The sequence below is a fragment of the Muntiacus reevesi genome, chromosome 1 (assembly GCF_963930625.1).
Source record: "Muntiacus reevesi chromosome 1, mMunRee1.1, whole genome shotgun sequence".
In the NCBI taxonomy this organism is placed as follows: domain Eukaryota; kingdom Metazoa; phylum Chordata; class Mammalia; order Artiodactyla; family Cervidae; genus Muntiacus; species Muntiacus reevesi.
This window is the reverse complement of record NC_089249.1, coordinates 238,359,041-238,372,966: the sequence shown is the minus strand read 5'-3', so window position 1 is coordinate 238,372,966 and position 13,926 is coordinate 238,359,041. Positions and strand designations below refer to the sequence as shown.

Genomic DNA, 13,926 nt, shown 5'->3' with positions numbered 1-13,926 from the left:
TAGTTAAAGTTCTTAACTAGGTACTTGCATTTAAGAAGTCTAACATATAGGAGCTATTATCCTGTCTTATTTATGTTTTCTCATCTTCCCTCTATTTGTAACCATCTGGTTACATATGTTTCATTGGGGGTGTTCCTTAGGTACCTTTTGGGAGTAGACAATAAAGAAACTGGATTCAAAATTCTCTGCCTTATATTCCCTACCACAGTTATCACCGTCTTCTACTTAGAAAACAAAGTCAGAAGCAGCTTAAGATGGATTTTTATTTCTTCTTAAAAAAAAAATAAATAAGTGAATACATTGGCTTGAATGTTCTTCCCCTTCTCTTACTCTCCCCCTTCAAAAAAAAGCAACCACTGTGAGAATCCTTAAGATGGAAAGGCAGAGAGTGGGTCACTGGGACCCACACTGGAGGGAAAGAACACTCCACACAGGAGAGGTCAGAGGACTCTGTGGGTGCGCGTGGCTTATACGATCTTGGCTGCTGCGAAGGGAGTCCTTCTTCAGCAGAGGCTGGACATTTCCAGCTCTCCTCGGAGCCCTCACAGCTCGGTCTTCACCTTGTGCATCAAATCCTTTTGGTCAATCTTGTCTAGGTCCTGGTACCAGCGGTTGAAAGCCAGCAGTGCCACGTTCTTGGCAGCCACAGCCGTCACCTCCACGGAGCTGGCCGCCCACTCCAGGGCATTGAGGTGGAAGAGCTGGTCGTGCAGTGTGAACCGTGGGAGGGGGGTGTGGGGGCTGTGGACGGGGTGGGCCTGCCACTCGGCTGTCTGGACTGAGTAATAGGAGCGAAAGAGGGTCTTCAGCTGGGACCGGAGGAGGGGCTGGGGGGACTGGACTCGCCAAACAGCAGCCTCCTGAGGCTGCTTCCGCCGGAAGCTGGCTGAGATGTTGACAGGACAGATGTTGTCCAGGGCACAGAAGAAGCTGGGAAAATCTGTGGTAAGGATATTGGCAAAGGGGAAAAGCTTAGGGTCGGGGAAGCCAAAGTAGGAAGAGTTGAGGTAGCCATGGACCAAGGAGACGACGGTGGGCTGGAAAGAGCCCTGGACGACATCGATGGGCGGGTCGAATCCTTCAAAGGCGATGGTGCTGCTGTTGTCCAGGTGCAAGGGGGTGGCGATGACCACTATGTCATAGTTGTCAGAGCCCGTGCCCGCCTCATTCTCATACCTGACCCGATACAAGGGTTTCCCCTCTGGACGGAGAGAGAAGAGAACACAAAAGTCAACTTCTTTCTTGGCTTCTACCCATTACCTGCCATCCGGGGCCCAGCAGCGAGGGGACAAAACCCTGGGTGCAGACGTGCCATCCAGCTGCTGTGTCAGCTGGCATGGTGGCAGGGCGAGCCCTGGACCGGAATCAGGAAACCCAAGCTCTTTCTCTGGCTGTGGCGCTGACTAGCTGGGAAACACGGGCAAGGCTGTGAGTCCTCAGTGGTCAAATGAGGCAAGCAAGTCTCTGCTTCCTGGCTCTGACATTTGAATCAGGACAACAGTGCCCTCTGGTGTCACTTGGCAGTGCTGGGAACTGCACCCCAGCAGAGGAGTTTTAGGGAGAGAGGAGGTGGAAGTGTTCACTGTGTAGGAAGGGAGGGGTCGTGGCCCCAGCTCTGTCTACTTACCTGTTGGCTGCAGGGTCACAGTGGTCACCGTGGCGTGGATCACGTTGGCCTTGGTGAGCTTCAGCAGACCAGAACAAACCAGCTTGTTGCCCCCTTCCACAGACCACAGGCTACCTTGGGCCCCAGCTAGGGACATGGCTCCTGGGCAAAGGGGGAGGGAGGGCGACCAGTGGCTTCTCAACCTCTAGGCAGTGGGGCTGGAGAGTCCAGCACCATCCTACCCCGGCCTCTGTCCCAGGCCAAGACTCCTCCCAACTCGGCTCAGAGAGACAATACACAGAAATAAATACAATAGAATTCACAATGTTGTAAAGTAAAAACATTATCCTCAGTGCAAGAGCCACTATAGAAGACCACAGATTGTATGATTCTATTTAAATAGACTGCCCAGAATGGGCAAATCCATAGAAACACATATTTGCGGTTGCCTAGGGTTGGAAGGCTAGGGGATGCTGGGGGAACTGATGGCTATAGGGATGAGTTTTGAGGGCAGTGAAAATGTTCTCAAATTGATTGTGGTGATGGAGACACAGGTATATGTGTGTGCATGCTTAGTCGCTCAGTCATGTCTGGCTCTGCGACCCTGCGGACTGTAGCCCACCAGGCTCCTCTGTCCATGGGACTTTTTTTCCAGCAAGAATTCTAGAGTGGGTTGCCATTTCCTCCTCCAGGGGATAGTCTCGACCCAGGGATTGAACCCATGGCTCCTGCATTAGCAGGCGAATTATTTATTGCTGTGTCACCAGGGAAGCCAGATGGAGATACAACTCTGAATGTTCTGAAAGCCATTGATTCCTACACTTTAAATGCGTGCACTGTGTGATACATGAATTATATCTCAAAGGATACCTACAAGATGCTGAAAGAGTGAGCAGGGTCGTCTCACTGATGGGACTAGGCAGGACCAGAAGGCTGGGAAGGAGCTAGCAGCGGCCAGAGGAAGAGTATCCTGGGCATGTGGGAGGTACTTGTTAATTATAAACCCTTTCATTCATTTATTCAGCAAAAATGGCCTGAGTGCCTATGATGGTCAGCACTGTTGTAAGGATATCTCAGTAAACAAAGGGGACAGATTCCCATTGGGAAGCCTGCATTCTAGTGGGAGGAGATAAAACAAGTCAATTCAGTAGCCTGCTAGAAGATGATACTGGCAGGGCAAGGGGACTGAGACTGCTGGGGGTAGGAGAGGTTAGGCAGCTTCGATGAAAAGGCAACATCTTCCCAGAGACATGGGAGGCAAGAGTGTACTATGACTGCTCTCCAGGAAGATTCTTCCAGGCAGAGGGATGGCCACACAAAAGCCTCAAGGCAGGAGTGTACCCGGGATGCTGGAGACACGGCAAGGAGACCAGAGTGGCTGGCCTGGGGTGCGTGAGTGGTGAGATGGTGAGGCCTAGACCACACAGGGCCCTGCAGACCACGGGAAGGACTTTGGATTTTCCTTGAAGGAAAGTAGGAGCCATTACAGTCTTACATGCAGGCCTGTCAGGATCTGTCTTTTGTTATAAAAGGATCATCTGGGTGATGTGTTGAGCTTGGAGGGGCCAGGGAGTGGGCAGAGGGTGGGGGACCTGGTAGGAGACTTGTAGCAATCCTGGTAAAGGACGCTAGTGCTTAGACCAAGGAAGAGGCACTGCTAGGAAGCAGTCAGATTCTAGGTATACATGGAAGGTAAAGCAGATGGGATTGCCTGACACACGACACAAAGGATATGAGAGAAAGCAATGATTCAGGGTTTTGGCTGGAGCAACCGAAAGGAGTAATTACCAGCCAAGCTATGGGGAGGCTGGGAGGGGCAGGCTTGAGGGGAAAGATCAGAAGCTCAGGTTTGGACGCACTGAGTCTGAGACGCCCATTAGCCCTTCCAGTGTGGACCCAAGGGTGACGGCTGACACATGAGCTTGCAATTCTGGAGACAGGTCTGGGCTAGAGGTCATGTTTGGGAGTCAGGTGGGCGGAACTGAAGCCCCAAGACTGGCTGAGCTCACCAACGGAGGCTGAGTAGTTGAGAGTAGGTGAGAGCCTCACCAAGTTGAGGCTGAGTAGAAGAGGACACAGGACTGAGCCTGGGCCTTCCGTGTCAGAAGGCAGGAGAGGAGAGGGACCCAGCCAAGCAGGCCAGTGAGTGCCTATGTAGTTCCTTGGCCTTGAATGCCCCTCCCCGGCCCTCCACCGCCCCAGTAAAATCTTTCTGTATCTTTCAAGGCCCAGAATAGTCACCACACCTTGGGGAAGATGTGCCCTGATGTCTCTCTTGGGGTGTCCTGTGCTGGGAGATGGTGGGTGATACATGTGCCCGCCCACCCCAGTAATGAGCTGGGAAGATGCGGTGCTCTAATAAGTGGATACCCAGGGGCCCAGAGGCCTTAGTGGGGAAGATCATGAAACCAATCCAAACAGGAGTGGCAGAAACACCCTGGACCTGAGATCTGAGCTTCCCTTTCGCTGTGAAGTGACGTGAACACCCTCTCCTGCCAACTGAGAGGACGGATGCCAGAACCAAAGGGTGTTGGGGTGATGTCATGTACTGAGTCAGGTAAATGTAAGGTTATTACAGGGAGGGCTGGGGAAGGGCAGGTGGGCAGGCTGAGGGCTGGAGGCTCACCGGCAAAGGCGGGCATCGCTGCTGACTGGCCGTAGCTGGCCCGTAGGACGGCGGAGACTACGTCGTCGATAAAGCGCTGGGTGACGCCCACCTGGAGCAGGGACTCAGCCACGGAGCGCTGGGTCATGTTGACAAAGGCGGATTCCCCCAGCGAGTAGAGCAGTTCCTCCACACCCGAGAAGGCGTAACCGTGCGCCTGGTACTTATAGATCCTGGGAGACATGTGGACCCAGAGTCCTTGTGCAGAAAGGCCTTTCTGCTGACCACTGGGTCACTGCTGCTGGGTCACTGCACCTGGGGGCCCACCCCTCCTCTCCATGTAGGGGTAGGAGAGGAAGCTTGTTATGTTACCTTTGGTCTATTTGCTGGCCCCCACCTGGAGGGACAGCTCAGAGGGAAGGGCAAACACTTTGGATCCCACTAGAACCTGGCTTCATATGGTGGCTCCTCTGAATGACAATCATATCACCTCTTAAGCCGCTCCCTAATGAGGAAGCAGTCCTCTTCTCACTCAGCTGGGACTGCCAAGCAGTGGGCCATGCCTGCCCCCACTGACATATCCCCTCTCCAGCAACAGCAGCTCTTTCCTGGCTTCTAGGACCACACTGGACTCCATGGCAGCTGTGTTATGCCAAAGTTGTCATTCTCTCTGCTAGCCTGGCCTGTCCTCCCCTGTGGCTTGGTCCAACAAGGCTCCCACTCACCCCCTCGATAATGTCTTCTTCCCACACGACTCTCCCCACCTAGAGGACTGGCATTTGCCTGGAACTGTCGGCTGATGAACTTTTGGATGGTGGCCCTTGGAATGTTGCTTCTGCTCGGGCTGTTCTGTAAATGTGCCAGATTTGGTTGTTGACAAGAAGCCCAAATGGAGGTGTCCAGAAAACAGTAAGAAACTGCTTAGGTAATGGGTCTGAAACTTAAGGGGAAACTGGGGCTCACAGGTAGAGGCTGTCTCCCGCAAAAGGGAGAACTTGGTGCTGGGGGTTTGGATAAAATTGACAAGGGAGAAAACTATAAGAAAGAGGAAAGAGGAGTGAAGACCTAACTTTGGGGCTACCCGGAGAGTACAAGGAAGAAGTGCCATAAAAAGCATAGTTACAGGAGTGGGAAGAGCAGAGAAGTGCCAGAAACCAGGAAGGAGGCCTGGAGGCCATAAACAAGTGTCGGATCCTGAAGTCTCTGCACCTAGGCCAGGAAACAGGGAGAACCGATGGAAGGACTGACTGTCAGGGAGAGCTGGGGACCAGCCTGGTGCATGAGTGGACTATGAGGGGTGGGCACAGTGACAATAGGATACTTGCCCTTCTTATCTGGAGTTGATGCGGAGGGGGGCTGGGACATGAGGAGGAGGTAACTGGTAAAGAAAGGTGTTTGTTCTAGATGGGTCTGGAGGACAGAAGAGTTTGTAAATGGTGGCCCGCAGGTTGCTTGTGGCCTGCAGATATGTCTTATTTGCTTTGTAAGATGAACTGGTTGCACGCACTGAAAAACTAATTTCACATACAATTGGATTTCCAGTTTCTTCTGAAAAACTGGACAATGGTGCCCTGTGAGGCTGGCATTCCCACGTAGCCACAAGGGGTTTGAGCAGAGAGCTAGCTGCCCATTCAGATGGGGCCTGGCCTTCAGGACCCTTCACTCCTTATCCTTCCCTTTCACTAAACTGCTTCACTTATTCACACCCCAGGTAGGCCCTTGAAGGTGGCTGAGTTTGCAACCCATGCTTTTTTTTTTTTTTTTTTGGCCAGAGCACAAGGGATGTGGGATTTTAGTTCCCTGACCAGGGATTAAACCCATGACCCTTGCACTAGAAACAGTCTTAATGACTGGATCATCAGGGAAGTCCTGCAACCCATGCTTTTATTTACCAGTTCAGCCACGGGAAAGAGGATGCAGTGTGACAACACGAGAGACCACGTACCGCTGTGCTAAAGTAAGTCCCTTGCTGATGCTGGGGGTGTGCTCGGAACCTGGGCGGAATTCTTACACCCAGTGAGTACCTTTTCCATTTCAACAATGTATAGCCAAGTTGGTTTTTTCTGTACCTCTTTTCCTCTCTCCCTCTGGAAGGCCCTCCCCAAGGCTCTGCCCAGCCCTACCTCATGAACTTCTCCATGACCTCCTCCACCCACATCTGCAGTCTCAGGAAGCTGATGCCGTAGTGCCACCAGAGGCGGAAGAGGTTCAGCAGGTACCAGTCTGTCTCCTCCAGCACGAAGTTCTCCCCATTGAAGATAGCGCTCCTGCCTCCCACCTCGCGCCGGTGCCGCAGCCCTGAAGAGACAAGGAAGAGGCCCTTAGGTCCCCTACAGAGGCCCCCCCTGAACCCCAGGGGAACCTAGCAATGCCCAAAGCTTAAATTCAGGGCCATCCTGAAGGATCACTCCACCGAAGGGAACATGACACTATGTTTGGCGCATCTGTGCTGCTTGTTCAAGAACAGTGAACAGTGTGCTGGGGAGATGTCTGGCCTGGCTAGTCAACAAAGAAATGAAAATTAAACTTGTATTCTGTTTTATTTGTTTTTCTAACAGGGATCCACTCAGCCATGAGTGAGGGAAATTCCGTCGTCATCCTGGATTGTCCAGGGGCTGACAGCCATGGCACTTGCTCTGGGATGGTGGCCCGGGGCAGCAAGGCCACAAGGAAGAAATCACAGCTCCTGACAACCACCAGCACTCTACACCTGACAGAGCCCTGGAGCTTCGGATCTCACTTCATCCTCTCACACTCTTGGGAGAGGCAGGACAAGAGTCAGTACCCCCCAGGTAAAGATGGATGGATGGATGGAAGGTGAGGCATAGAGATTATAGGGCCTGCCCTAAGTCATGGGTTTTTCTCTTTTTCCCTCCTTTCCTGTCCCTAAACCACAAAGTTCCCCTACCCAGAGGCAACCAGTAAGTATACTCCTTCAGCATCCTTCTAGAGATATTTTGTGCCAACACTTATAAATGTGTACACATCTGTGAGCTGTCCCTCCCTCCACCCAACCCCATATACTATTAATATACACAGTGGCCTGCACCTTACCGACATGTGCATCTTAATAGTTTTCTATACCTGGGCATATAGGACTTGGCTACTGAATAGTCTGCTATGTGCTTAAAAAATATTTAGTCTCAGATCCCAGTGGATGGGCAGGTAGGATATTTTCAACTTTTTACTATCACAAACAGTGCTATGATGAGTAACCTTGTGTGTCTGCTGCTCTGTACGCCGTGAGCGCACTGACAGGATCACTTCTGAGAAGTGGAATTTCTGCATCCAGTGGTATGTGTATTTGTGGTTTTGACAGATGCTGCTGGGGCTGAATCTCAGCTCTCTCACTTATTAGCTGTAGGGCCTTAGCCCAGGTGTATACACTTTCTGAGTCTCAGTTTCCTTGGGAGGAGATACAGCACCCATCTTGCAGGCTGGTAGGAGGATTAGAGGTAATGTCTATGTACCATTCAGAAGGGCGCCAGGTGCTTGGCAAGCACACAGCATGTGGAAGCCATTATGATTATAGATTATTGAGAAGCAGTAAACTGATGGGGAAGGAAACTAGTCTGGGGGTGAGGCTGTCAAACCTGAATTCTAATCCAGGCTCTGCAACTAACTCACTGTGTAACCTCAGGCAAGTTCCTTCCCCTCTCTGGTCTCAGCTGCTCCATCTGTAAAATGAGGAGATTGGGCTACATGACCTTCTGGCCTTGACCATCAGGGTCACCTGGGGAGGGCCCGAGGGCTGCCGCCAGCCCCAGGATGGTGCACTCACCCAGCTGCTTGACGAAGCCCTGCATGTGGAGGCTCAGGGAGTGAAAGGAGGCGGCGCCGCTCTCATAGTGCTGCTTGTTGACGGAGATGGTGGCTAGGCGGCCGCCCACAGTCCCCTTCTCGAACACGTCGATCTGCACCCGGGGGCCAAAGTGCTGTTGGAGGAAGTGGGCCACAGCAGAGCCCCCGATTCCAGCTCCAACCACAGCTGTCAACAGGCCCAGGAGGCAGGCGTGAGGAGAGACAGAGCAGGGGCATGAGACTGTGGGTCACTCCTTCTCAGTCTCCTGGGCCAGTGGTTTCCTAGGTACTCGCATCTCATAGGCTTTTAACATCTCAAAAAGGAAATCTGTAGACTAGTGCTTAGTAAAGTGTTAGCTGCTCGATCATTTCCGACTCTTTGCAACCCCATGAACTGTAGCCTGCTGGGCTCCTCCATCCATGGAATTTGCCAGGCAGTAAAGCTATCAATAAACAGCAAAGTACAACCTGCAAACTATCACCTACTATAACCCTTATTTTATAAAGAAAAAGACAAGTTAGCAGCAAAGGGGCAGGGAAGAATCTCAAAATTTATTTAAGGGAATAAATCTAACTTTATACAAACTCCTTGAAAGTCAAAGTGAAAGTCACTCAGTCGTGTTCTGACTCTTTGCAACCCCATGGACTGTATGTAACCTGCCAGGCTGCTCTGTCCATGGAATTCTCCAGGCCAGAATACTGTTCCCTTTTCTAGGGGATCTTTCCAATCCAGGGATTGAACCCAGGTCTCGCATATTGCAGGTGGACTCTTTACCATCTGAACCACCAGGGATATTTTACTATGAATTGGTGAATACCTGGTCACTGCCAGGTAAGATTAGTTACTAAGTTTAGGTTAGTTACTAAATTACTAAGATTAGGTTAGATTAGTATTAGGAATCCACTCCTTAATCCAGGGGTTGGTAAACTACAGCCTGAGAGTCAAATCAAGGCAGATTTCTGTTTTTGCAAGCTGAAACTTTATTGGAATGGAACCATGCCTTTTCTTTAGCTTATTGGCTATGGCTCTTTCATGCCAGGCAGAGTTGAGTAAAGTTGGAACAGAGACTGTAAGTACAGCCTAAAATATTTACTCTCTGGCCTTTAAATTAAGCAGTCAGCCAACTCTTGGTCTATTGCAACTTCTCACCTGACACTTAAGTCATTTCCATATCCATATTTGTCAAGCCTGGAATTCAGCCTGTGACAGATAACTCATCACCATAGAGGGCACTATTTTTCACTTTGGACTCTTGTTATAGTTTCAGCTTTTTGACATCTTTTTGGGTCTTACCCACTGTCTTTACTTCTCCTCCTTCTTTCCTTAGTTGCAAACTTAGTTCATATACCATCAATATTCTGATCCAAGTCACTGAGAAGAGCGTGTGACTGATCAGGGCTCTTGCTGCTAAGAACCACTGATCAAACAGACAGTAATCATCACACAGTACTGAGAGGATAGTGAAGCAGCTGTGGAGCTCCTGAGCCGGACAGCCATGCTGCCCAACAGTTTTTGCCCACCAGGTACCTAAGATACAGCTTTCCTCTCACCTGACAGTCTAGTAACCTACCAAAGAGAAGGAGATTTGTCCTTACTAGACCCATGGTGGGCTTTCCAGGTGGCACAGTAGTCAAGAATTTGCCTGTCAATGTAGGAGGTACAAGAGACGCAGGTTCGATCCCTGGATCAGGAAGATCCCCTGGAGGAGGAAATGGTAAAACCCACTCCAGTATTCTTGCTTGGATAATTCCATGGACAGAGGAGCCTGGTGCGCTACAGTCCATGGGGTTGCAAAGAACTGGACATGACTGAGCACACTCACGCGCGTGTGCATGCATGCGCACACACACACACCCCTGTTGGACCCTAAGACTACTAACTCTTGTCAAGAAGGCAAAACTACAAGGTTCTTTATGATCTGGTCTCCATTTACTTATTCTATGTCCTGCCTCAGCCTTGCAACACTCCACCTTCTTGTCTGCCTCAATTTCTTTTTTTGGCCATACCATGCAGCATATGGGATCTTAATTCCTTGACCAGGGATAGAACTCGTGCCCCCTGTAGTGGAAGCACAGAGTCTCAACCACTGGACCACCAGGTTAGTCCCCTGCCTCAGCTTCTTTTGTTGTGGAACAAAGATGACGCCCTGTCATGCCTGTGCCTTTGCCCATGCTGTTCCCTTTGTCAGAAACGCTCTGTCATCTTTTGCCTTGCTGACCTCTGTGGCCCTTATATGTAATTCTTAGCTGGCTGACCTGACCTGCCTAAGACAACTGTCCCTCTTGCACTTTCCCACAGCATACTCTCCTTACCCTGGCCTGGTCCGTGGGACACTACTCAAATGATCTGTCAAGGACTGAGGGCAGCTCCCTATGTCCCTAGATTCTGGCAGGCAGTAGAGCTCACTATTCCATTTTGAAAGAAAAAATTACTTCCTTATTCTCAGTGTTTACAAAGCCGCTTCCAAGGATACCCTTTAACCTTTTAACCAAGTGCTTCCCACCCTTTCCATTTTTGACAAAGCCCTGAATTACCCTACCCCCCTCCCCCCGAGAAATTGCTATCACAAGACTTAGAAGCTGCCTAAAGGCTATAGGGAAGCAGAAGACCTCGACTCTCTAAGAACTAGCTCCTTCAACACCAATGACCTGACACCTGCTCTCTAGTCTGTGGTAAGATTTGCTGGACATAGAATGAATAAAACAGAGAGGGCCCTGTCCCCCTGAGCATGGGCAGGGAATGAGAGGACAGATTCATGCAGTTAGCAATGACAATGCATGACCAAGTACAACAGCAGGATTCCAGAGAATCTTGAGGAAGCAAGGAGGTCTGCCTGAGAGTGTGGGCCCCATGCTTCACAGGGAAGCAATGTAGATCAGGATCCTGGAGGACAGTGGGTTTTACCAGTGAGCAGAAGCCCATTCTCTGCAGAGAGAACAACATGAGCAGGGCCCAGGTGGAATTACGAGGGAATTCAAAGGGTCTGATGCCACACCAAAGTGTTCAGATTTGATCAAGAAGCAGCCTGAGGGTTATGCCATCTTAATAGGAAGTTCCTCATTCCCATTATGGATAGAGCCCAAGTCACCGAGGACACACAGAAGCTCTTATCAGAGCACTGAGGAAAATCAAGAAAGTTGCAGGAAGCTTGGCATTGCCAAGTCTCTTGCCTTGATGATGCCTGGGGTGAGGTGGGTAGGGCCAGCTGGAATGAGGCGGGCAGCAAGTTCTGCATTGGCAGAAACGGTTGAGCTGTGAGGAGGTCCTGCCCCTTCCTCAGTGGTCACTGGGAAATGCCATGCTCTGCTGCCCTTTCTCAAGAGATGCTGGAGCCCTGCACATCAAGACCTTGCCTGCCTTTCTTCTCCATCCTTCAAAGCCTGGCTCCAAATCCATCTCCTTCATCAGGCCTTCTCTCTCCACTCCGGCTCTCAGGATTCTCTCTCCTCTGAAAACCCTAAATGTTCAGTCATAAATTGATTTCTGGCACGCTTCAGCCTGTCTTAATCCTTTATGGCCTGAGCTGGGGTTTGGTAATGCAGACCTTAGCACTGCACTGGCCCCATTATGTCTGTGGCACTCCCATGGGGCAGCCCTCCCTCCCAATGAGAGGCACTCTGCTCCCACACCAGAAACCCAGCATCTCTGCCTACAGAAATCTGATATATAAGGGACCTGGAAATCTTTGATTCATGTTGAGTCAAAATGACAAATGTTAAGAGGAAAAAAGTATAAACAAATATGGAATGTTAGTCAGTTATATACATGGTCAAGTATTTAGCAGTATGTCCTGATGTCTGCAATTTATTTTGTAAAGCATTAAAATGTAAGATGGATTAAAGGATATGGGATAGGTCTGTGATAAAGCAAATATAGTAGCAGTTTCTTAACGCAGAATCTAGGTGCTGGGTAAAGAGATGATCAATGTATAAGTCTTTCAACTTTGGTCTAGGTTTGAAAATTTTCAACATAAAATGTTGAAAAAAAAAGGCAAATAAATAAGAAGACTACTGTGAAAAGTTCCTCACTTTGTCATTCAGCAAATCTGTCCCCAGAGGACTTATCATGGGTTCTGTCTCTCCTAGAACTGTCTCCTACCTTCCATGAGGTTTTTGGCTCAGCTGTTACTTCTGGAAGCCCTCCCAGAGCCCACAGACTGCGGTGAGTGCCTTTCCTCTATATTCACAGTCTTTCTCAGCCTTAGCACTAACTTCCTTGTATTGTGAAGTCTATCCTCCTCCGGATAGGAACTAGGGACCAGTGCCTGCTACACAGACAACCCTCAATAAACCTGTGTGAATGACATCATCCAGACAGGCCAGAGTCCTGGGGGCACCTGGCAAAGAGCCAGGTCGAGGGCAGATGCTCAATGCCCCTGAACCTGCTGGTGAGATCAGTGACCAGTCCTGCCCCAAGGCTCTTTTCTACCCCAGGTAGCCCTGGACAGAGACCCACGCCCCCCTCCCCATCAGCACCTTGCCTACTGCGGTCCCCTTCCTCGCCCAGTCGCAGTGCTTCGGCTCTTCTCCACCCAGCTCCTCTGCCGAGGACCCCTCCCTCGTGCAGCTGCCTTCCCCTTCCCCCATCCAGCTGCTCCCGGCTGACAACCCTTTTCCCTCGCAGCCCTCCCCAGATCTGCACCCCACCCAGTCCTTCCCGCACCGATTTTACTGGGCCGGGCATCGCCTGTAGCGGCGGCAGCGAGGAGCGCGGCCAGCGCGGCGAGGAGCCGGGCAGCGTGGGCCATGGCGGGCAGCGATGAGGGCAGCACGCCGGGGCTCGGGCACTGGCGGGTTGGCGCTGGGTTCCCCGCCCCGCCCCGCCCCAGCGCCAAACTGGCTGTTCCGCCTTCCAGCCTCGCTGGTCACAGCTTCTTATTGGACAAGCGGCAGTCCCTCTTCGGCACGAGGCCCTCATTAGCCGCATCTCTCTGGGGGCAGGCTCTGTCATTGGCAACTTCTCCGTCCCGCCTCCTGGATGCGGTTTCCTCATTGGCTGGCTTGTCCTGCTCCGGCGCAGGTGTGCGCGCTTTGGGTGCTCAGCATCAGGACCCAGGCCCAGCTCCGGGGAGACTGATGACCGAGAAAAAACTGAAGCTTTGACGATCTCCGTTCAAATCCAACCTCTGAGCGTTAGTAGCTCTGTAACGTGCCTTCTCTGTCTCATTCAGTTTCCTGCTCTACCTTTCTAGGTGGTTGTGACAATCACGTGAAATAAGGGATGTGAAATCACTTGGCAGTGTCTGCAAGTGCTGGAAATTGCTGACCAACCATGCAGCCAGGATGCTAGAGGCTACTTGTTTCAGCATGCTGAAACAAAGCCAGATGCTTTCCAGATTGCTGTTAGTTACCACGTGCCTTTGCAGCTTTGATACACAGTTTGTGTCTCTGCCTTCTACTTCAAAAACAAAAGGTAAGAGTTTCATCCACTATTAGAGGGGAGAGGAAAGGTAGAAAGGAAGAGATAAGCCCCATTTTCACCCTCTAAGGAAACAAAAGCATCTTCACCGTGGCTAGTTTACTACACTATAAAGGACAGATTTCCTCTCACAGAAAATAAAATTGGGGATGAGTTTCAGAATAAAATAAGGAAAATTCATGTGTATTCAGTCAGATTATGGCTAAGAATAGAAATAGAAGGGACTCTGAGAAGAGTAAAAGGGCATAGAGCTGAGATTACAGCTAACTTTGTGAGTCTTAACATGGCCAAACTGGATTATTAGTAAAATGGTAGATGAATAAACATGCATTTCCCATATTAAAAAACCCCAAAAAACAAAAACACTTTTGGGCAATATTTGTGTTAAAATGCAAAACCAGACTCAAGATACTCCTTTAAATTACTGTTTTCTTTTTGGCCTCAACTCTGTGGCATGTGATCTGCATTCCAACTTGTGCCCCCTGCATTGGGAGC

General features: G+C 50.5%; 1 protein-coding gene across 1 annotated transcript; it reads right to left on the bottom strand.

Annotated features, from left to right (window-relative positions):
• Positions 1-243: 243 nt before the first annotated feature.
• Positions 244-12,848, bottom strand: PCYOX1L (prenylcysteine oxidase 1 like). Its single transcript, XM_065918873.1, has 6 exons — positions 12,676-12,848; positions 7,993-8,199; positions 6,335-6,509; positions 4,233-4,444; positions 1,628-1,768; positions 244-1,201 (listed from the first exon to the last, which is right to left on the bottom strand). The coding sequence occupies exons 1-6, from the start codon at positions 12,758-12,760 to the stop codon at positions 543-545; spliced, it is 1,479 nt and encodes a 492-aa protein (XP_065774945.1). The 5' UTR covers positions 12,761-12,848; the 3' UTR covers positions 244-542.
• Between the last annotated feature and the right edge of the window lie 1,078 nt (positions 12,849-13,926).